At 37.3% G+C, this 22468-nt stretch overlaps 1 protein-coding gene across 5 annotated transcripts in view; it reads right to left on the bottom strand.

Annotated features, from left to right (window-relative positions):
* Window positions 1-22468, bottom strand: part of LOC135220969 (uncharacterized) — a 1037101-nt gene that overhangs the window by 157199 nt on the left and 857434 nt on the right. For 4 of the 5 annotated variants that reach the window (XM_064258641.1, XM_064258643.1, XM_064258645.1 and 1 more), the window contains 3 exons: window positions 21788-21878; window positions 1083-1260; window positions 306-828 (listed from right to left, as the gene is read on the bottom strand). In XM_064258641.1, the coding sequence (XP_064114711.1) occupies window positions 306-828; window positions 1083-1260; window positions 21788-21878 (792 nt within the window). The remainder of the gene's footprint in view (window positions 1-305; window positions 829-1082; window positions 1261-21787; window positions 21879-22468) is intronic. The other variant, XM_064258642.1, reaches the window with a different exon arrangement.

Genomic DNA, 22468 nt, shown 5'->3' with positions numbered 1-22468 from the left:
ATAAATTACTCGATTCGCACTTAGGATAAGTCTCTCAGAGATACGGTCAGGAAATGACTTGCATCAGACATTGCAGCACCATACTTAGAAACGAACGTTACCTTCCTTTCTTTCTTCTAACAATCGTAACGGTTAATTACAAACCAATTAGGCTTCTCCTGTCAGTGCTCCCAGAAAAAGGTCGCCTGTATAGATAGTATAAATATCTTCAAAGACATTTCATACAAAAGTACATATGTTACTATTACTAAACAACAACAGAGATATGAGATGAAAACAAGAGAGCAGCGACATTCGCGCCTTACCGTGTACTTAGAGAGGCGGAGGTCGGTAGGGTCGGAGCGATTGGTTTCGACGGACACGTTCGACAACCTGGAAGTGACACTGTGGACATCGGAGGAGTAATCGGCACCCGTCGAGTCCCTCAGAAGGGGTCTCTTCCCTCTGCGACTGTTGCCGCCGCCCGTGCTGCTGCCAGGAGGACCTCGAATGGACTCGACATTGTGGTATTCGGGTTCCCGTCGGGACCTCCTCTCGGGTCTCGCTAGCACAACACTCCCCGACCGGACATTGTCATAGACAGGTTGGGCATACGTCGCCACACAACGTCCGCTTGGGTAGGTCACTTCTGGCCAGTGGGTGTGGGTAGGACTGCGGTGGTGGGCGTGAGTAGGACTTCGGAAGACGTAACCAGGGGCCCCACCCACCGCCCAATGCGTATGGGCGGTTTTCGTAACATCTCGGGGTATGGAGATGTCACCCGCCGTTCTGAGAGAGATGATGTCCTCTTCCTTCATTACCACTCTCATACTGCTCACGTAGGGCTCTCTGAAGGGCGCAAGAAAACATGTTATATAATAATAATAATAATAATAATAATAATAATAATAATAATAATAATAATAATAATAATGGGCCGGAAAACGATATGATCTTAAAGAAATGATAAAAAATTATAATAATAACGTTAATTAATAGAAATAACAAGACACTTGAGACTAAAATCATACAACATTTATAAATTGACTTGGCATTCGGTTAAAGCAAGAGAAACGGAGCATCCCGGCTTCAGCCGCCGTTACCTGAGCTGGTCTTTGGCAATAAGGAAGTCCTCTGGATCTGATTCGTAGGGCGGCTCGTCGTACCAGTGGAGTGGGGGCCCCACACAGCCGCCCGCCTGAGACGGACCCACGCACGCCCCAACATCAACACCACCCATGACCCCTTCGCCCACCTCGTCATCATACATATAAGTGTCATCTGAAAAGTCATGAAAACACCATCATTAACATCACATTTTATAAATATTATTTTCTGGCGTTAAGCAGCACAGGCAAACAAGCTCAATCAATGCCAAGAAATGTGCATTTTGACTTTATGAAGAATATACGAAGAATACGACGACCGAGATGATTAACAATTTCAGACATTCATTCCAACAGACATACAGACACACATGCACACAAAAACTCCAAAATTCCCCGCGCATGAACAGTTCTCAACCACTAAAGGAGAGCTGATTAGGAAATTGATATAGAAGGAGAGCAGAACCAGCATGTAGTCTGGCTTATATCCAGTGAAGTAAGCAACCGCAATCTAAAAAGCATATGACGATAAGTATCGAGTAAACATTTGCTCAAGATCTATCTTAAGTAGTATAATGTTTTATGAACATAATATGAATATATACACATTCGCCCTAGATACATTATGCATTTATGAGTACGCTAAACTAACTGCACATACTTGAGAGAGAGAGATTTTTCTCTTATTGTTGTTATGGCCATTAAAGCCTTGAAATTCACACCGAAAACACTACCCTTCAGTTAAATCTTATAAAAAAAAGAAGGAAAAAAAAAAGAACCTTTCCAACACAGCATATAAACAAAAAGCAACTTTCGCTAAAATTTACCTCTGACATGGTGCTGACAGAAAAAAAAAAAGTTCAATATAAAACCTTGACAAGTACGACATCCATATCCAGGACAGAATTTTTTTTTTTCTTTTACTATTGTTTTTACTGACAAGACGCTAGACACTACATGAAAAGACTGGTTGGCTTCATCCGGGAGGAAGTACTTCACGAGCGCATGTTCAAGATTACCTGTACTTTTCTGAGAAAAAAATATGCGCAGTTAATGAGGAGAGGGGAAACAGTTGATGGACGTGAAAAATTTTCTCTGGGAAAATTCTTAATAGAATTACATCATGGAGGACCGATATTCCACTTCAAATTAACTAACTGATTCAAGAGCGGTTTTCCCTATCAAGCAAATCTTTAATTCCACGCCTCTGTTAAAGGCAAATTGACTAGCGACAGAAAACTGAAGATATTTCAGAGAAAAGCTAACACAATGAAGCACATCTTTTCGGAATTTTATGAGGTGTTCAGTGCCTTCTCATTTTTGCCAGTTCTAACTCTCAGTTAAATCGAAGTCCATCCTACAATGCGTAAACAAGTTTGACTGAGGCTGATTCTGATTTTGAAACAACAAAAAAGAATAAACTCCCATGGAACAAAAGGGACAAAATCAATTCTTAGTCTCGCTTCCATATTTGCTTGAGGCGTTCAAGTGGAAAACAAACAACAGCACAGGAAATTGGGGTTAACCTACGGCAAGAAATCCGAGAACTACAAGCACAAACAAGGAGGTCTATACACTATCGTCGAGGTTGGCTCTCTTACTGTTCATCTACTACTCTTCTTTTTGCCTTTACCGCATGGAATACAAAAATGATTCGGGTCCGCTTTCCTATAAAATAAACATCAATAAATAAAAAAATAAACAAATCTCAAGCATATAACTACAGAGGTCTGTTGATTTTGTCACCGTAACTTTTCTAAAATTACCACCCTTTCAACAGGATGGGAGGGAGTGTCAGATATACTAGCCTCTCACGAGGCACAATTCCGACATGAACAAAAGAATATTCTCTTAAGGTTGATAAGTGATCCCAGCACCCGATTTTGTCCATATATATAATGGAGGGTGTCCTACCGCTAAGAGCCCAAACAAGTGAGTAGACGACTTTGGGTATAATGGAACATAATACATATATGGTTAACCAGAACTCAAAAGCACTACAGCATATTTTGCCAATAATTTTTGAAGTTGATTGCGGTTAAAAAAAAAACTTCAGGGAAAATTTAGCTTAAATGAATGAAGGCATTGAACGACAATACTGCATTAAAAAAAGTATAATATGCTGTAGAGGTAGAAATATATAAAAAGACAGAAAATCAGCAACTAAAAAGTACTGTAAATAAAATGATGTTCCTAATGACTGACGTTTAACAAACCTACCAAAAAAAAAAAAACATAAAAAACAATTTAAATAAGATAACAACATCTTGAGAAGTCAAGTCCCTAATTCAAGGTATAAAAACTTCATAACCAAGTCGGAAAGGGTGAAAAAAAGTGTCAGTGGAAGTGGATGCTGCTGCAGCGGAACCGGAAAGAAAAAAATGGTTAATTTAATGCTTGACGACACATGGCAACCGACATGCAATAAAATATTATCAGAACTTTTACTCGTGGTAGCTCTTTTTACGAGATTTACGTGGAGATAGTTACGAGGCAAATTTATAACAATTTTCCAGTTTGTTTATAACGAAAGACTATGGGAACATAAAGGAAGAATGAAGCTAAAGGTTTAGAGGTTTCGAAGTGCAGAGGACGAAGCAAAGATCACGTAAGTTGATTTTTAATCTCGGAAAAGAATCTGGCTTTAATAAGTATCATACTGTTAAAGATCCTTCTCGGAAACTTTCTGTCAGGATCCATAACACCAGAAACTTTAATATCTAAAAGGATGTTTCGCAGTAAGCTTTTTGTAAGACCAAAACCCCAATAAGAGGCATCTTGGCATGTCTAAAAGATGCAAACCTCATAACACACAGACCTGCCCAATAAAACAAAGCTGAGCAGGCACACGAAGAGATAAACCTAACTACAACAGTCCTTCACAATAGAGCATTCTTCCCTTTTAACCGATGAATAAGTACAGAAGAAGGAGCAAGTAGGTACTTATATCACTTTTTCACCGAGAGAAATCCAAAGATGGTAAATATTGACGTCTCCCGAAACCCGAAGAGAGTTTATTCTAAATTGGCTAGAAGTTTTATATGAATTCGTCGAAATAAATATATCTAGACAACGTATTTTGTCGAATAGAAACCCAATCTGCTTCCTTTATCCTGTATTTATGCGAAAACGACTCTCGCCACTCATACTACCTGGTAAATCAATCATTTCAGGAAGATATTGGACTTATTTCAATTCAGAGCAAATTTTCATCAACATAAGAGACATGCAATTTCATCGCCGAATACAAATAGTAAGAGAGAGAGAGAGAATGATTTTATGCCAGCGTGGTTCAAATTACCTCGTCGAGGTCATCCTGTCTTGATTAGTAAAAAATCTGAAGAAGAATTAATATTAATATCCAGTGATTTTCTCTTCTTTCCTCTCGCTTTTTCTTTCGACTCTATCTGCGATCAACAACGGCTGACTACCAACTAGGTACATAATTCACAGCTTATGTCAACAGAGGCGTAATGAACTTTAAAGAACGTGTCCATTCGTCCCTTCTCTACTGGTTCGATAGTGAAATACTCGTTCTTCAGTTTGTGAGCTGAACCCACTTACCACGAGAGAGAGAGAGAGAGAGAGAGTCATAAATAAATCCAAAAACTGGGAGATAAAATATGTTCCCCACTACATAATGTAATATGACATCCATATCCAAGTACATCGCACACCAAATGAATGTTCTACGCCTTTTTCACTTTCCATTACAAACAGAGAGAGAGAGAGAGAGAGAGAGAGAGAGAGAGAAATTGATTTCCTCTAATGGATTCTGGGTGCAAACTCGGTCGTGATATCCCCCTTAAAGTCTCTTAATCCTAAGGTCCTCAATAACTCAAGTACCTTCGCTAAGCAGCCTTCTGAGAGAGAGAGAGAGAGAGAGAGAGAGAGAGAGAGGAACTTAATCCCTCACCATCGTCTTGTGCATTTCCCTCCCTCCCACGTGGGGCATGCCCACCATGTCAGCCAGGGCACTCCCTTCCCCCTCCCTCATGAGGCATGGGCACTGAATGCGACCCAATCCCCGACGACCAAGCTCCCTCCCGCCAAGGCAGCAGATATTTGTTTTCCTGCTGTCCTGGGCGACTTCCCCCCAACTCAACTTTAAAAAGAGCGTGCTTGAAGACTGCACAATACGTCCCCTTCCACTGAACAGCCTACCCCTTCCAACGTGCTGTTGTTCACTAATGAATACCACCACCACCACCGACGCCGCCTCGACGCCCCCCCTACCCCCACCCCCCAACTTCCTTATCTCCCCTTTAGCATTCCAAGGCTCTTCCAGGGGGCGGGATGGGGAGGGGGGGGAGGAGGATGGGGTTAGGGTGTACGCTGTAGACACCCCTTTCCAGTACAACAGTTACATTAGGTGTACTTATAGCAATGCACTTTCATAGGATGATGAAGCTTACTGACATTCCACAAATCATCATGAAAACTTGAGCACAAATTTGTCATAGTACAAAATATAACGCTATTACACATGTTCACCACTAATTTTTATTTTCAATCTTGAAAAATAATGTTTCATGACAACGTGAGTATCAGAAATTGCGTGAAACCATTCAAAATCCAAGTAACTGACTTTTAGGATACTATACTTCCGTCACCCACAAGAGGGATTGACTACAAACGGAGCATACACACATATGTATTTTTCAGATCATTAATTTATCCTTCCAAGTTCAAACTAAAATCCAGAATCCAAACCGATGTTCAATGTCAAGAACTTTCTCACAACGTAGACAGACAAGAACTTTCTCACACCGTAGACAAACGTCTTTCAATCAGCAAGGAATAGACATAACAGTAATATTGTATAGTACTTGGAATTATTATTCATCCTCAAGAGTTCAGTGTCCGAAGAAACCATTGTCAGTACTAGACAATAACTTCCAAAGGAAACAAAGGAACAGTTTCTTTTATCGCTCGATCATCATCAGGACAAAATATCTCACAGTATCCGTCTACGGAGAAGTCTTCCACAGTAGCAATACGCCGTTGTGACGAGAGGGAGAGTCCTCGGTCGAAACATCGCATTTCTACACCAGCGCTCACCTTTAGTCTCGGAACCAATTAGATGTACACAATTACGATTTCGTTCCCCGAAAAATAACAAGGAAAAAAGCATGGGAGGAAAACCAGTTGGAGGAGCGGTGAAGGAAAGACACTTCTCGTGCTTTTAATCAACTCCCTGCATAATGTTGCATGTCGCAACGTCAGCAACAGACAGTGCGCCGTCTACCTTGTCAATTAAAAGCAATTCCTGTTGAAGTCTGGAGGCCTCTGCGTTAAAGTGCATTCTGCTTCCCTCTACAGTTACTACAGAAAGGAAGTTAAAACAGATATTCTGAATTTCGCGCATACGTAATGATCGAAGACGACCACACACTTGGCTTCTACTGCGAAATGAAGCATCAACTTAATTATACAAAGAAAAGAACATTCATCGAGTATTACTTGATACGTCACCAACAGGATTCCTGGTGATGAAACAGTTATCAATTATAGTTCCCATTAATTGTGAGCTATACCCGAGGTATACTGCACTGGATAATAAACTATATTTGTGGGTTAATATTTGTGATTATAACGAAAATTACGTGTATAAGTGACCAAAAAATTCATGTGTGTAGTTTAATGGTATATAATATATATATGATATATATAGATAATATATAATGTGGTGTTATGTATATATATATATATATATATATTATATATATTTGAATTATATATATGTGATGTTATAACGATAAATTACGTGTATGTTAAGTGACATAAAACTATCACATGTGTGTGTGTGTGTATATATATATATATATATATATATATATATATATATATATATATATATATATATATATATATATATATATGTCAATATGGTGGTTATTATTCTCCAACAAAGCAGACGGTGAATCAAAGTCACCACATGCCTCTCACTCACTCCATAGCAAAATTTTTAGGAATACATGCTATTATGCTCCCTCAGCCAGAGCAAGGTTAAGAAAACACAAAGACACCATTGTCTTTAGACCTCCGCCGCCAGAAGTCTTTCACTCCATTCTTTTCAATCTCAGTCAGCCGTGGATCCCGCGAACGACAGAAAGCTCCGAATCTCAAAGTAATGGCGACAGGCAGGCAGCAATGAAGAGACATTCCGAGGTCGCCATTCTCCCTGTGTTTTCGAATTCTTATGGATTTATCCTAATCCATTACAATAAATGTTTGGTCTACTATTTTCTCTTGATGTCTATACGGTCTATATTAGCAATGGAGACATCTTGCATGCGCCACTACTTATTTGTTTTGATATTTCGTTAACAAGCTTGCAATCTCATAATGGTATTTGAATGTCTTGTGTGACTGAATTAACTGTTGGGTTGATAATTAAGCATTCCATCAATTACATTTCAATTCTACTATGGTAAACACATGTGGTGAACTGGTCCTCCTAATCCCTGCCAAAATAGTCTAGGCCTGATACGCAAAATTGGGATTTATACAAATGTTTTTCCCTTATGGTCAAGTGTTCATTCTGATATTCCAAATCTACCGTAAAAATCAAGGTATTTTTTCTCCATGCTTCACTGTACCTTACACGAGTGAAGCAGAATGAACTATTGATCAAGAATCAGTCGCAGAATTATAATCTAAACTAACACAACGAGGAACAGAAAAATTCAAAATTAAAGAGGCGGAAATAAATGAAAACACATAAACATACACTCAACACACACATACACACACACCTTTAATTCTATGCCACTGCTCTGTATTTGTATAGGCATAAACAGGAGTAGGTATCTGGTAGCACACTCCTGATAAGAGAAGGTCGGCAGCTTCTCGAACAACACAGAGTTTACGTGGAAAGGGAGGAGCAGCAATGGATGAAACTGCACCGACAACAAAGAACAAAACCTTTGAAACGATGCTCCGGTCGACTCCCCATAAAAGCGTCACCACCATCAAGCAAAGAGAACAACAGACGCCGTAGACTCAAAGCCAGTTCCCATAGAGGAAGCATGGACATATTATCCCTAAAAACGGTTTGCTATTGCAGCGCCATAGCGTGCCATATACACATGGAGAGGTCTTCCACAGATTTATATGGACTTTCTGCTCTGCAATTACGATGTCGTGATTCACAATGGGTTGTAGCACAACATGAAGCCGCCTCTCTCACGACATAATGTATCGTTCTACAACTGCCTATTACTATCGTAATTTACGTAATTGCTTACCTAACGCTTAACCGATCCTGGTTCTTAGGAATGGGCCGAGTGTGATCTCAGAAGTACTAGACGCTGGAAAGATTCTGCGATGAATTTTGGAAAATTATGGAGGAAGTGGTGTCTCCAGTATTATGGCACATAACTTTGCTTCTTAAGCACAGAAAAAAATCATCATTAACTCAAAGACCTCGTGAAATCAGGGTATTCATTGTCCCTGACGCAGAGTAAAAGATAAGGTCTTGCAATGTTTGTTCTTTGTATCTACCCATTAATATCCTTCAGCTACGTTTTCCGCTGATATCGTTTTAACAAAGTATCACAACCTTGAATTCTAACGAGTTACCCAATCGTTTCATAACCGACTTCGATGAAATCGCGTTCAACGATATACAAGATAACGTCATAAAGACACTAATTACAGATGTCACAGATGTGATGTAATGCGGTGAGCTTCGTCAGTGCCAGTGAACGCCCAACGATTTCATGACCTCTGACAGCTCGCCACTTTTGTTCAGCATTTTGCTTAAACGAATTTGTATGTAGGCAATATTCTAATGCTAAGAAATACCACGTATGAGATGTTCAAAAAAATTTCTCCAAATGATCTGACTAAAAAGGACAATAAATGCAGCCTCTCTCTCTCTCTCTCTCTCTCTCTCTCTCTTTCTCTCAATACTTAAAATTAAGCTCAAAGCACCCAATACCCTCGGAATCAACGAGGCTACTTCGAAAACTGTATCTCAGCAGCTATGAATTGTAGATTAATATATACAAGAACCAACAAAAGAAGAGAAACGACTTATAAATAATTCAAATCTAGATCATCGAAGATTTCGGTGCAATTTGCATTTTATTGCGCGTAATAAGCGAAAGAGAAAGAAACGGATAATATTCCACTTACAATGCAACAAACTCAATTGCGGATAGATGATATGATATTCAAGGATTTTTCATAAATATGTAACCACCTCTATCAGCTTATAACAGAATAAAACAAAATAAGGCGAAGATGCACAAAAACATCATCATCGCCTCCAACCCCGTCTGACACAAAGGGCCATTGAGAAATCCCCCTACTCATGTCTTTAAGGTGCTTTCACTTCCACTACTTTCCACTAAATTCTACATACTCCTCTTCTCATCCATGTAGGCTTGAGCCTTTCAACCCAACTGGCGTCCACAGCAAACGACAGGCCCAATCCACCATCGTCTCATTTTCATAGTTATCTCATTAATGTCTGAAAATCCAGAAATGTCCCCTAAGTTATTTCTCACATTTATCCTGACATCTGACTCGTGATATTCGTCATAAAGTTTTATTCTCAAATCGACATAAAACGTTAGGAGAGTCCCACTGACATACCATGAATCATGTCCGGTAGGCAACACATATCCTACTAGACTATCATATGTAATGTTACTTTCGTATGCAATACCAATCCATTTGATTTGCTAATTCTATTTTGCCAGCCCATTTTTTTTACATACTTTGTGTTTTACGAAGTTCCAACTAAAGAGACGCTTACTGGATACCACTGTTCCTAAAATAATGAAAGGTTAAACTACAGAAATGTGGGAATTGGGATTCAAATCAAATTTCAATTTTGCAGAAAGTGAAAGAAATATATTGTTCTAATTAACTTTCGGAAGATTCTTGTCTTTCCTCTAGAACAGACTATTTCACCATTATAGTTCTTGAAATGGCCTCCCATACAAGAATTCAATACAATACATACATTTACACACACACACACACACAGATATATATATATATATATATATATATATATATCTATATATATATATTATACTATATATATATATGAACGGAGAAAGCAGGCGAGTCAGCCAAAGTGATAAAATGCACAGGAAGCAGGAGCAGGAACAAACATGGCGAAGTATTTTACACTTTATTCCGACGCGTTCGCATTCGGCAGAATGCATCTTCAGGGTCTGTATAATAAATAATGACTAATATAAATTAAATTGATTTGAAAATTGTCTAAAAATTATTTACAAACTAGTTAAAATGAAAAACGAAACTTCACACATAGATAAAAATACACTAACAATTGATAAAACAACACGAGAAGTTAAAAGCACATACGTTAGTTAAAAGTTCAGATGGAAAGTTAAAACAAAAAACCAAATAAATAAATTAGTAAAATACAAAGTTAAAAAAATATTTGAGGAGCACTGGGGGTCGACCTACCATGGTAAGAGATAAATAAAAACTAAAAGAATGTACACAGAAACATAGGCTTAAGAGAGAAACAAGGGGGTGGAGGTGGTCTGGTTGTTCAACTGCGGAACAAGTTGTTTAATAAAAAGGCTCTCCAGGATCAACAGTTCATTTGGGCTGGAGGTTTGACCAACAACAACAAAATCTTCATATTTAATATTAACTTTACATTTTTTGCTATGTTCACGTATACTGGACTGTTCGGGATTTGATAATGAACATCCAGTACGAAAACTAACTCCCTTGTGGCAGTCTATGCGAACCCTCATCATCCTCTGAGAAGAACCCACGTAAGTTCCCAGACTACATCTGGGACAAGAATATTTGTACACTATACCAGAGGACATGAGGGGGCATAAACGATCTTTAAATTTAAATATGGATCCAATTGTTAGTGGATTGACCGGAATGAGTTTTACCTTTAATGCGCCAAAGTATTTTTGTACGATTTTTGTAAATTCGGCCCTAAAGGAATCATCATGTAAATATGGGAATCGGGCATAAAAAGGAAGCTTTGGAACATTAATTTCATTGGTGTTGGTGCAAAACTCTCTATTAAGGACCTTGTAAATAATTCTGTTGACGAGCTTGGTGGGAAAGCAGTTATCCTTAAAATATGCTAAAAGAAAGGCAATTTCTTTATGAAATACGTGCCAGTTAGACGTAAGGGAGACGGCTCTATATACAAGGGTAAAAATTGAGTTAGATTTAAAATTACTAAAACAAAAGCTATGAAAATTCGTTCCCAAACCTGTAAATGTCTTTTTCCTAAAAATTGTAGTGTTAAACTTACTGTTTTCACGAAATACTTCTACATCTAAAAACGGAAGACGGTCGTTCATTTCACTTTCAAGGGTAAACTTAATATTTGGGTGATATGAATTAATGAATTCTAAAAATGCATGGCAATCAAAATTACGCCTGAAAAGGGTGAAGGTGTCGTCAACGTATCTTTTATAAAATAAAGGGCGGAAGGAAAGAGGGCACTCGTCCAAAAAGCGCTCTTCCAGCGAGCACATAAAGATATTGGAAAAGGTAGGACCTAACGGAGACCCCATAGCCATACCCTCCACTTGTCTATATAAGTTATTGTTAAAAATAAAGGCGGTGTCCAGCACCGCCATTTCTAAAAGAGACTTATATAGACAAGTGGAGGGTATGGCTATGGGGTCTCCGTTAGGTCCTACCTTTTCCAATATCTTTATGTGCTCGCTGGAAGAGCGCTTTTTGGACGAGTGCCCTCTTTCCTTCCGCCCTTTATTTTATAAAAGATACGTTGACGACACCTTCACCCTTTTCAGGCGTAATTTTGATTGCCATGCATTTTTAGAATTCATTAATTCATATCACCCAAATATTAAGTTTACCCTTGAAAGTGAAATGAACGACCGTCTTCCGTTTTTAGATGTAGAAGTATTTCGTGAAAACAGTAAGTTTAACACTACAATTTTTAGGAAAAAGACATTTACAGGTTTGGGAACGAATTTTCATAGCTTTTGTTTTAGTAATTTTAAATCTAACTCAATTTTTACCCTTGTATATAGAGCCGTCTCCCTTACGTCTAACTGGCACGTATTTCATAAAGAAATTGCCTTTCTTTTAGCATATTTTAAGGATAACTGCTTTCCCACCAAGCTCGTCAACAGAATTATTTACAAGGTCCTTAATAGAGAGTTTTGCACCAACACCAATGAAATTAATGTTCCAAAGCTTCCTTTTTATGCCCGATTCCCATATTTACATGATGATTCCTTTAGGGCCGAATTTACAAAAATCGTACAAAAATACTTTGGCGCATTAAAGGTAAAACTCATTCCGGTCAATCCACTAACAATTGGATCCATATTTAAATTTAAAGATCGTTTATGCCCCCTCATGTCTCTGGTATAGTGTACAAATATTCTTGTTCCCAGATGTAGTCTGGGAACTTACGTGGGTTCTTCTCAGAGGATGATGAGGGTTCGCATAGACTGCCACAAGGGAGTTAGTTTTCGTACTGGATGTTCATTATCAAATCCCGAACAGTCCAGTATACGTGAACATAGCAAAAAATGTAAAGTTAATATTAAATATGAAGATTTTGTTGTTGTTGGTCAAACCTCCAGCCCAAATGAACTGTTGATCCTGGAGAGCCTTTTTATTAAACAACTTGTTCCGCAGTTGAACAACCAGACCACCTCCACCCCCTTGTTTCTCTCTTAAGCCTATGTTTCTGTGTACATTCTTTTAGTTTTTATTTATCTCTTACCATGGTAGGTCGACCCCCAGTGCTCCTCAAATATTTTTTTAACTTTGTATTTTACTAATTTATTTATTTGGTTTTTTGTTTTAACTTTCCATCTGAACTTTTAACTAACGTATGTGCTTTTAACTTCTCGTGTTGTTTTATCAATTGTTAGTGTATTTTTTATCTATGTGTGAAGTTTCGTTTTCATTTTAACTAGTTTGTAAATAATTTTTAGACAATTTTTCAAATCAATTTTTTAATTTATATTAGTCATTATTTATTATACAGACCCTGAAGATGCATTCTGCCGAATGCGAAACGCGTCGGAATAAAGTGTAAAATACTTCGCCATGTTTGTTCCTGCTCCTGCTTCCTGTGTATAATATATATATATATATATATATATATATATATATATATATATATATAACTACAAACAAAAATAGAACGCAACCAAACCTATGAATCACTGATATGTACATGAGTAATCATCCATTTTTCACAGTAGCCGTTTCCTGCCATTCATTTTTTCCGCTCCTCTCTCTCTCTCTCTCTCTCTCTGTGACGGAGATGGCGGGTGACAGATAAACCTCGGCGCCACAGCACCCACATCCATAACCACATCGTCATTACTGGACGTAACGCAATAACCAAGGTTGGTTAACTGACTTCTGAGGTTATAAGGATAGTTTTCATCGGAATGAGAGGAAAGCAATTGCTTCTTGGAAAAGAACTTTATATAGCATGGGTATATCCTTACTTATTTTCAATTGAAAGCGATTTCTCCTTAGAGGACGGAACTCCAGATATGTTAAAAGAGAGAGAGAGAGAGAGCTGTCTTCCTGTGACACTATTATAATCAAAATTTAAAGCTACTCCTGAAATGGAATGCTGATGCTGACAATACTAAACTGCCAACAGAAATAAAGAAAAAAAAAATTCAACATTCAAAAAAATCAATCACTTGTGAGGGAGGAATTTCTAGTTCGTTTACCGAGGGCATGTCCTTGGGGAGAAGCTGCAACAATGGGGTGCCTCAGATTGTTGATCAAGATCGAGCTCAGCGGAGCCTATGGGAATTCAACGCGCACAATGCCTCTCCTTCAGTACAACATAGAAATCATCCCTCTTAATTTTCCTCCGTTTTGTTTTCCCAGAGCTGTTTTCCTTCTTTTCTAATGTCAAACAAAGGAGTTTTTAATTATCTCTCGTTAGAGACCAGACACTGGCGATGAACTGTTTACATACATTAGGACCACAACATAATACGATGGAGAAATGTTTTCTTACCCAAAGGTTAAGTATAATAATAAATGACTTTGATATTATGAGATATCATGTGGTTTTTACCCGTAATAACTTCCTTACCATCACTTCCCTACACTTTCAAAACAAAACATGATACGCAGGGATTTATATGTTCATAATAATGATTTTAATATAGTAACACGGCGTATTTACAGTGCTATAATGAGAGTTTATCTTTGGCGTAGCAACTAGCAGGAAAGAGATGAACATGGATGTGCATTATGTGTATATATATATGTATATATATATATAGATATGAACGAAGCCCGACCAATACATGAGCTAATCAAAGAGGTCAAACAAAACAACGTTATCAATAAGTGATCCAACTCTTATCTTTTCTCCTTCAAAGTGAGTTCCTATTTCAGGCGATGCTATCTGGAACACATTTTCAGTAATCGTCAAATCCTACAACGGGGGAAATGTTCATATAATAGATGTTGCTAAACAATAGTAAATAAGGTCCGCTAACGAGCATCTGAAAAGTGTAGACCAAAATATGAGCAGAGATTAATCTCATAATACAATGAACTCCAAGTCACGACCGTTGTTTAACTTACATACAAGCGTTAAATCATATTTGTTTACGTATATCAAATTCATGCAAGACAGAACTGCATTATGTTCGTAAATCTCATAACAAAGATCGATCTTCATGACCTAATAACAGAAAGCAATAAATGTGTGCTCTCTCTCTCTCTCTCTCTCTCTCGTTCATGTTTGAGCTGTGAATTGAATAATAGGCTGATTTCTATGCTAAAACAGAAAATAATACATGTCAAACAGGCAATCTTCATACAATCTGTTAATCACACATTAACTACGACAGCAGTAGAAAAATGACAGCCATAATAGTAATGATAAAGCATGGTGCTGACAATAAAGCCAACAAAGGAAACGATGATATTAATTGAAGAACATGGCTGATAAAAATGATATTTGAAAAAAAAATCAAATTGGTAACAGAGCAAGGTCTGATGATAGTTTCAAAAACATAAAAATACTGAGACAAATTTCCTAGAATATAGATCCTGCGATCAATGACATAATTAATAATTACACATTTTATGAAAAGAACTTTTAAAAATGCAATCACTTGTACAATTATACATTTTATGAAAAGAGCCGTAATTATTTTTTTTCTTTTTGCCTTCACCAGATTATCATAGAAAATAACACGCGTAAAGTACGTCTCTCACATTATAAAGCATTCAAGATATGCTTCTTATTCAAAAGAACAGAGAAAGAATTTTGCTTTAACCATGATGAAGCAATAAAGTGGAGTCGACACTTCAAATTACCAACTGAAAATACAGAGATGAACGCAGAAATCACAAAAAAAAGAGTAAAATAGCGCGACAGTGTTCCTTGAACTGTGCAACCACAGAAGCAATATAGAGAAATTGTGTGATGTTTTCTGTACGGATACTTTATACAAGATCGTTCAAAAATACAGTAACGTCCCTCAAATCTCTAAAATAAATTACTTTCCTATACAAAAACGATGAATCTGAGCAATTAGGTAAATCCTATTATAAAAGTCTTTAAAAACACTCAACTAAGTCTTTCGGAATTCAAAGAGCAAACGGAATTCCTCTACTTTTAATCAATCTTATTACCCATGTAAAAGTAGTGAATTATCCAAGCCATGTAGTTTCAGTTCGATAAACTACAAAATGCAAATTAAAGATCTTATAACGATACTGTAATGAAAGATAGAAGATCTAAAACCATCTCATTATACTGCTCAAATGTCGCAGTATAAAATGCAGAGGAAAAAATCATAAATCTTTGGAACTGAATTACCTGACAACAGCAACGGAAAGCCTGAAAAACAAATCAGCACATTTAAAAACATAATGATAAAGTTCGAGACGGGGTCTGGAAACAAACTTTCATGAATTAACAACGCAACCGTGAAGAAATACAAAGGAACTTGGTTACACCACGTTCTATGAGACGAATACTTCAAATCTTTTGAGAACGCCTCTAGTAATGAAAAACTCTCTCTCTTCAGCACCTCAAGCCCAGTTCTGTACATCAATATCAATTGTGTCCCTCGGTGTGCACATATAAAAAAAGAACATGAACAATTAAAACATGAAAGGATCATAAAGTTATGATGAAAATGAAAATGAAGACTGCAAGGAGTTAAAAGTTGCAACGTTAGCATCAAGCGATGTACATTCATTCTCAGGAAAAGGAAAAATAGAAGAACGCGTTCACCCGAAATAAAAGATGAGAGAATTAACAAACCAACAGAATGTAACATTACGTTGGCGTAATCACTCCTACCGATTCACATGTAACGAGAGAGAGAGAGAGAGAGAGAGAGAGAGAGAGAGAGAGAGAGAGAGAGAGAGAGAGAGCAGTGTGCCGTGCGTGTTACATTTAACATTACTTCAAGGTCCTTGCAAATTTCCATCGGCCCACAAATCAATTGCTTTTTTTCCATCTTCAATTTCATTTTTTCCACTTCTTTAACTCTGCCTTGCTATGATTTCATCCCTCATTGAAGCAAAATTCCTCTGAGCTACTTATAATAGTCTACCAATATGATCCATTACTTTCATCATCATAACCCACTAAAGAAGAGCCAACCGGATTGTAGATTAGAAAAGAATCCATTTTTACCAATGCAGTACACAGAGCATAAACACTGGCTACAAAAGCTTGCCACATGCGAGATCACCGAGATGTGTAAAAAAGATCGGAATTTTAAAAGTATTTCAAGACATGGTCACAAAAGAACAAGACGGGAGTAAATTGAGATCACAAAATCCCAAAATAAAACCCATATAGAAACACAGTCGAAATCATAACTGCAAATTGAAGTTTCCCAAAATGGAGAGCAACGAACAACGGCATGGAGAGAGAAGTGATGAATGGCAAGAGGAATGACGGGTAAGACCAATAAAGGAGGAAAGAGGAAAATGGACGGAAGCCACAAAACTTCTGCTGCAGACTCTGCTGCAAATATCCAAAATCGAAGCTGCAATTTAGAAAGCTGCCTCCTAGCCACGTCTTCGCTTCAACCCAATGGTATATGCGTACAAGAAGTTAGAGCACCGACGGAAAATAAATTACGTATTCGACAAGACAACATTTACCAAACGCGCAAAATACAACAACTTGTAAACTTAAAAGGTCTCATTAATGAAGTTAGTGAACGTGTGTGACCATGCATGTCACACGCGCGCACACACACACACACACACACACTATATATATATATATATATATATATATATATATATATATATATAATATATATATATATATGTGTGTGTGTGTGTGTGTGTGTGTGTGTGTGTGTGTGTGTGTGTGTAATATATAAGTAACTAAAAGGACACCAGGTCCGCACCGGAAGAGAAGTACTTCCGGAATCAAATCAGTCAGTAAGGATCTCTCTCTCTCTCTCTCTCTTCTCTCTCTCTCTCTCTCTCTCTCTCGTCCGTATACTCAAACCGTATTGTTCTGTGATTTACCCAATAACACAAGAAAACCAGATCAAATTCTGACCTCACTAGACTTAAGGTATAGATCCATACAAAAAGCACTTCTTAGCTTCTAGAATTCTCATTTTGTAATATACAATCGCATAACTAACAATGATTGTTCTAGCGGTTTTATTAAACCACATTATTACGTACTTCAACTGCAGGATTTGTTAACGCTTAGCATAGACTTAGCAATATAAATCTAGCCCGTTCCTAAAACCGGGCCAGGGTCAAGTACTGCGTAATTCGCGTATATTAAAGCAATATTTCTCTAATTAAAACAAAAATGATTATGAATGGTCTTCTGAAAATAGAGAGCCAGAGGGACTGTTGCAGACACACGTCATGACCGACAGAAAGCAAGAAAAGCAAGACACAGCCTCCCGCCCGAGGGCTTACAATTACATATGCATGCAAAATGCCTTTCAGCTTCCTCTGCTTTCTACAACGGTTTCCCTCGCAAATCGTTCCCGCTGGGCCATTTCATTACAGCTGCTTATTCAGTTAAGGCAATGCATTCCTTCTCTCGATACAGATTTCCTCCTTCTTTTCGCCAGTGGTTGAATGTAAAAGGAAATGTGAAAATGTTGCAGTCTTTTTAACAGTGAAATTTCCGGCTCGTGCGTACCTTTGAGGTGAAGTTTTTGGCGGTTCCTCTTTGTAAAATAACAATAAACTTCAGTTTCACCTCTCTTCCTATATCTCGCACCTTGTTACGGTTGGTGTCATAAGGTGCAAAATAGGAAAGTAGGAGAATATGTATATAGTAAATATAACTAAAAACCTAATGTTTACCGCACTGATATTATTTCTCGAGACAAACGACAAGCATTTTATGCATTTAATCATAGACCTGTATAAATATGTGCAACAACGCGCGCACGCACACGCACACTTATACAAAACCATAATTTTACGAAATTCGAGGGTAGCATGATGGAATACGGAAACTGCAAATCACATACCATTCTGAATGCATATTGTGTATAGATTTCCTCTGCATGGTTTCGTTCCACGAGATTCACTGCATCCCTTTATATCCACTGACTGCGAGACGGATGTCAATTATTCTGAGTGAAGTGAAATCATTCGCTATCCAAAAGAGATATTTTCACAAGAGATCTACGGTACCATAAAATATCTACTTACTTCAGTAAGTTACATACAAAGCCATCTATCCGTACCCATTTTCAATTATTAGCACGTATACACATCCTAAATGACCGAGTCTCTCTCTCTCTCTCTCTCTCTCTCTCTCTCATCTCCTCTCATCTCTCTCTCTCTCTCACACACACACACACACACATCCACAAAAACTCATATATATTTTCATATAGCCAACCACCAAAACTCATACCGAGGTGTCTCTGTAAAGAGGCAAAAATGCAAAAGAATACGGTCTGGCATAAGCGATAAAGGCCTTCTGTGTCATCCCCTTGAAAATTAATTGCCAGATATCCACAAGATATATGAACGCAGGCTCAGCTTCATAACAGACAATAACTGGCCTGTGCAATTTCCAACACATAGTGGCCATAAGAAAGACAAAATATCCTCTGCTTTTCATATACACCACTGCTATTACAGAGAGAGAGAGAGAGAGAGAGAGAGAGAGAGAGAGAGAGAGAGAGAGAGAGAGAGAGAGAGAGAGAGAACTTTCATGGTTAATCCCTTGATGCCTTACTGCTTAATAACTGAAAAAGATTAATCAAATACGACCGTTTTAGAATAACGTCATTTGTGTCAAAACATAAAGGATCATTGGTGCAGTATAAACATGTAATAAAGGTTAAAATAAGAACGAAACTTGAACAAAATAAAACAAAATAAGCTCAGGTTCTCGATTACAAGCATATAAAAAATGTAACACTTAAAAAGACTTTCAACCAAGACTCCCGCGGACGAGAAAATCACAAAGAAAAGTAAAAAAGTATTCAATATCCTTTTCGGCTTTTACTTATTTTGTTAATGTTCGAGGGGGGGGGGGGGGGGGAATAAAGCGCGTTATTTATGCCCTGACCCTTACCATTACTGAACTCAATTAAAAGAGCTTGCTTGTTAACTGACAATGGCGTGTTCTCTAATTCCTAAGTATAACAGAAAAGATACGAAAAATGATGGGCAACACTGCCTGATGAACAACAGTCAATGCTCCACTTTCACGTGGAAGTCACATCTGCACAGGGCAGGACCCGGATGACAGGGAAAAACGACAAACAGTTACAAGTTTAAATGTAATAATCATCTTGAGAAGTTTCTATCAAACACAGGATTTTTGTATTCGATTCCCGGATAAAGTAACTGAAAAACGAATCTTCCAAGTTCTTTACACAAAAATGAAAGAACACTGGGAAAAATGAAGAGCATCATTATCTTCCTCTAATGATTAATCAATAAGTGAAGTGAGACGAAGAAAAATATGCAAAATAATAGTTGGACCAAAAGACTTTTGACAGCCTACCACAGCCAGTTTTTATCGAGGAAGAAGAAGAATAAAAACCTGTAAATCTAGGCTACGTGGCAGCATAGGTGCTATTATTGTTATTACGTTACTCTAACCTTGAAAAATGACAGTAATATATATATGATAAAAATGGCATACCCCTACCCTAGGGATGTAGCGAGCTGTCCCTTTGCTCTGAACGAGGGAACCTTTCTTCTGTATTTATCTAAGACCCAGTGATGAGGAATACGCTGATCACCGGCTGGAGAAGGCCAAGTCTAAACATAGAGAATATTCATCTGAGACTAAGAAGAGGGTATTAAATGGGTCAATGCTCCAGCTTCCCAAAACGGAGATTTGGATAGCATACTACTGGTTTTTCCAGAGGACACTATTGCGGCAAAAAATGAAATCTGAACATAATAACAACTTATACGCAAATACATACACACAATTTTAGAGACGATGTAATTTGACATACATAAATACACACACACATTATATATATATATATATATATATATATATATATATATGGTATAGACTGGTTAAAAATGTTCTGTAACAACAGAATTCCATCTAATAAAAGGAGCCCATAAAAACACCAAAATGTAGAGAGAAATATAGTACTTTTCTCTCTACATTTTGGTGTTTTTATGGGCTCCTTTTATTAGATATATATATATATATATTATATAATATATATATATATATATATATATGTGTGTGTGTGTGTGTGTGTGCGTGTGTGTGTGAGTGTGTGTGTGTGTGTGACACACAACCGTTACAGCCGGTATAATGAACTGACTATTAGAATAAAAACATCAGACCTACTAAAACTAAGCGATACTATTTATTAATGAACGAAAATCAATTCTGAAGTTCAAGAAAAGAAATCTCGCAGCCGGCTGCAACGCATTTAAGACAAGATAATCATATCTAAAGAAGCATATGATAAACTGATGAAAGTTGGCACATACTTATAAAAATCGGCTCAAAACTGAAATTGTTTTCATGGTGGCAAACCATCAACTCGTAGCCATTTTTATTTAAAATGTGATCATTTGCAGATTGCCACTGGAAGAATATATGTGCTACGCTTTACTAACTTCCGTTTAACAGTTGTTAAACGCAAGTGTTTGCCCGTATGTTATCAGGATATTTCAAGACCAGACGATTAGAATTCGATGAATATTGACAGACATTCACTAGGGGACCTTCCTTACATGATCAATTTTTGGGAGCAACTGGCTTAGAGATGAGAGAGGTTTAAGGTAATGGACCATAAACTCATTATCTCTAAAAACTATCTGGAAAGTTTCATCAAATTCTAACTGTTCAGTCTTTCCTCATACCGATAGTATTAGAGTGCAAACAAGCATCTTTCAAATTTGGAGGCAAAAGCGACAAAACCAAGAGAAAAGGACCTTTCACAAACCACATTTAAGCAAAAATAAACAAATAAATAAATAAATAAATAAATACACCATGATGGGCTAATGTGAAAAAAAAAATCTTAAAACTTTTGTGGCAAAGGAAAAAACTGTAATCTGGATACCACCAACTAACTCTTCTTATGCATGCTACGAAGAATTGGAAGTGACTAATCCAAACAAATGCATTACTTCAATACAGCAAAATGTTAGTAGAAGGTAACACAACACTAGGACGAAAGCACTGTGCAAGAGATGCTAGTGACGTAAATCTTGAAGGTGAGTGTTAGTAACATTCCGATAAATACCTTGGTACGGAATACCTTTGGTGTAAAAGATGGCCGTTTCCCTCAACGGTCTTTCCGACCTTAACAACCCTTGTCTCAAGTCACGTAAAATCTGAAAAGAAAGAAGAAAAATAATTAACATACATTACATAATGTGGTGCAGTTGCCAAAGTCTTTGTTCCCAAGAGAACATGATACAATGTTATAATCTAAGTTCAACAAAAAACAAATTTCATAAGTCCAACTATGGGAATCACTAACAGATTTCCAATTAGGATTTTCATAACTTAACAAAGTATAGGAATTCCCTGAAATATCGTATAAAATTGTCTAATAAAAACACTATTGCGAATTTAACCTAAAGGAAAAACACTGGAAGGGGAAAATGCCTGGTTAAGATACATTACCCTATACGCAGTACAAGGAATTACAAAGGAAAACCTCCCTTATGTTAAGGAGACACAACATTTTGGGCTACATTAACGACATTATCTGGAATCATATACGAAGAGAAGCTCTGTATCAATGAGATGTTATGTTACTGAAAAAGTGACATCATTTAGGGTCAATATTAAGATACGAATAACTTTAATTAAGAGGAAAGACGAAAAATGCTCTTGACGTTGCACGTCTACAGACTGAATTTGCTTTTAGCTTAAGTATTTTCAAAAGCATAACCTGTGTAAAAGAATGGAATTCATT

Source organism: Macrobrachium nipponense, chromosome 2 (genome assembly GCF_015104395.2).
Source record: "Macrobrachium nipponense isolate FS-2020 chromosome 2, ASM1510439v2, whole genome shotgun sequence".
Lineage (NCBI taxonomy): Eukaryota > Metazoa > Arthropoda > Malacostraca > Decapoda > Palaemonidae > Macrobrachium > Macrobrachium nipponense.
Note: the sequence above shows the minus strand (reverse complement) of the source record. Positions and strands in the feature narration are given on the sequence as shown.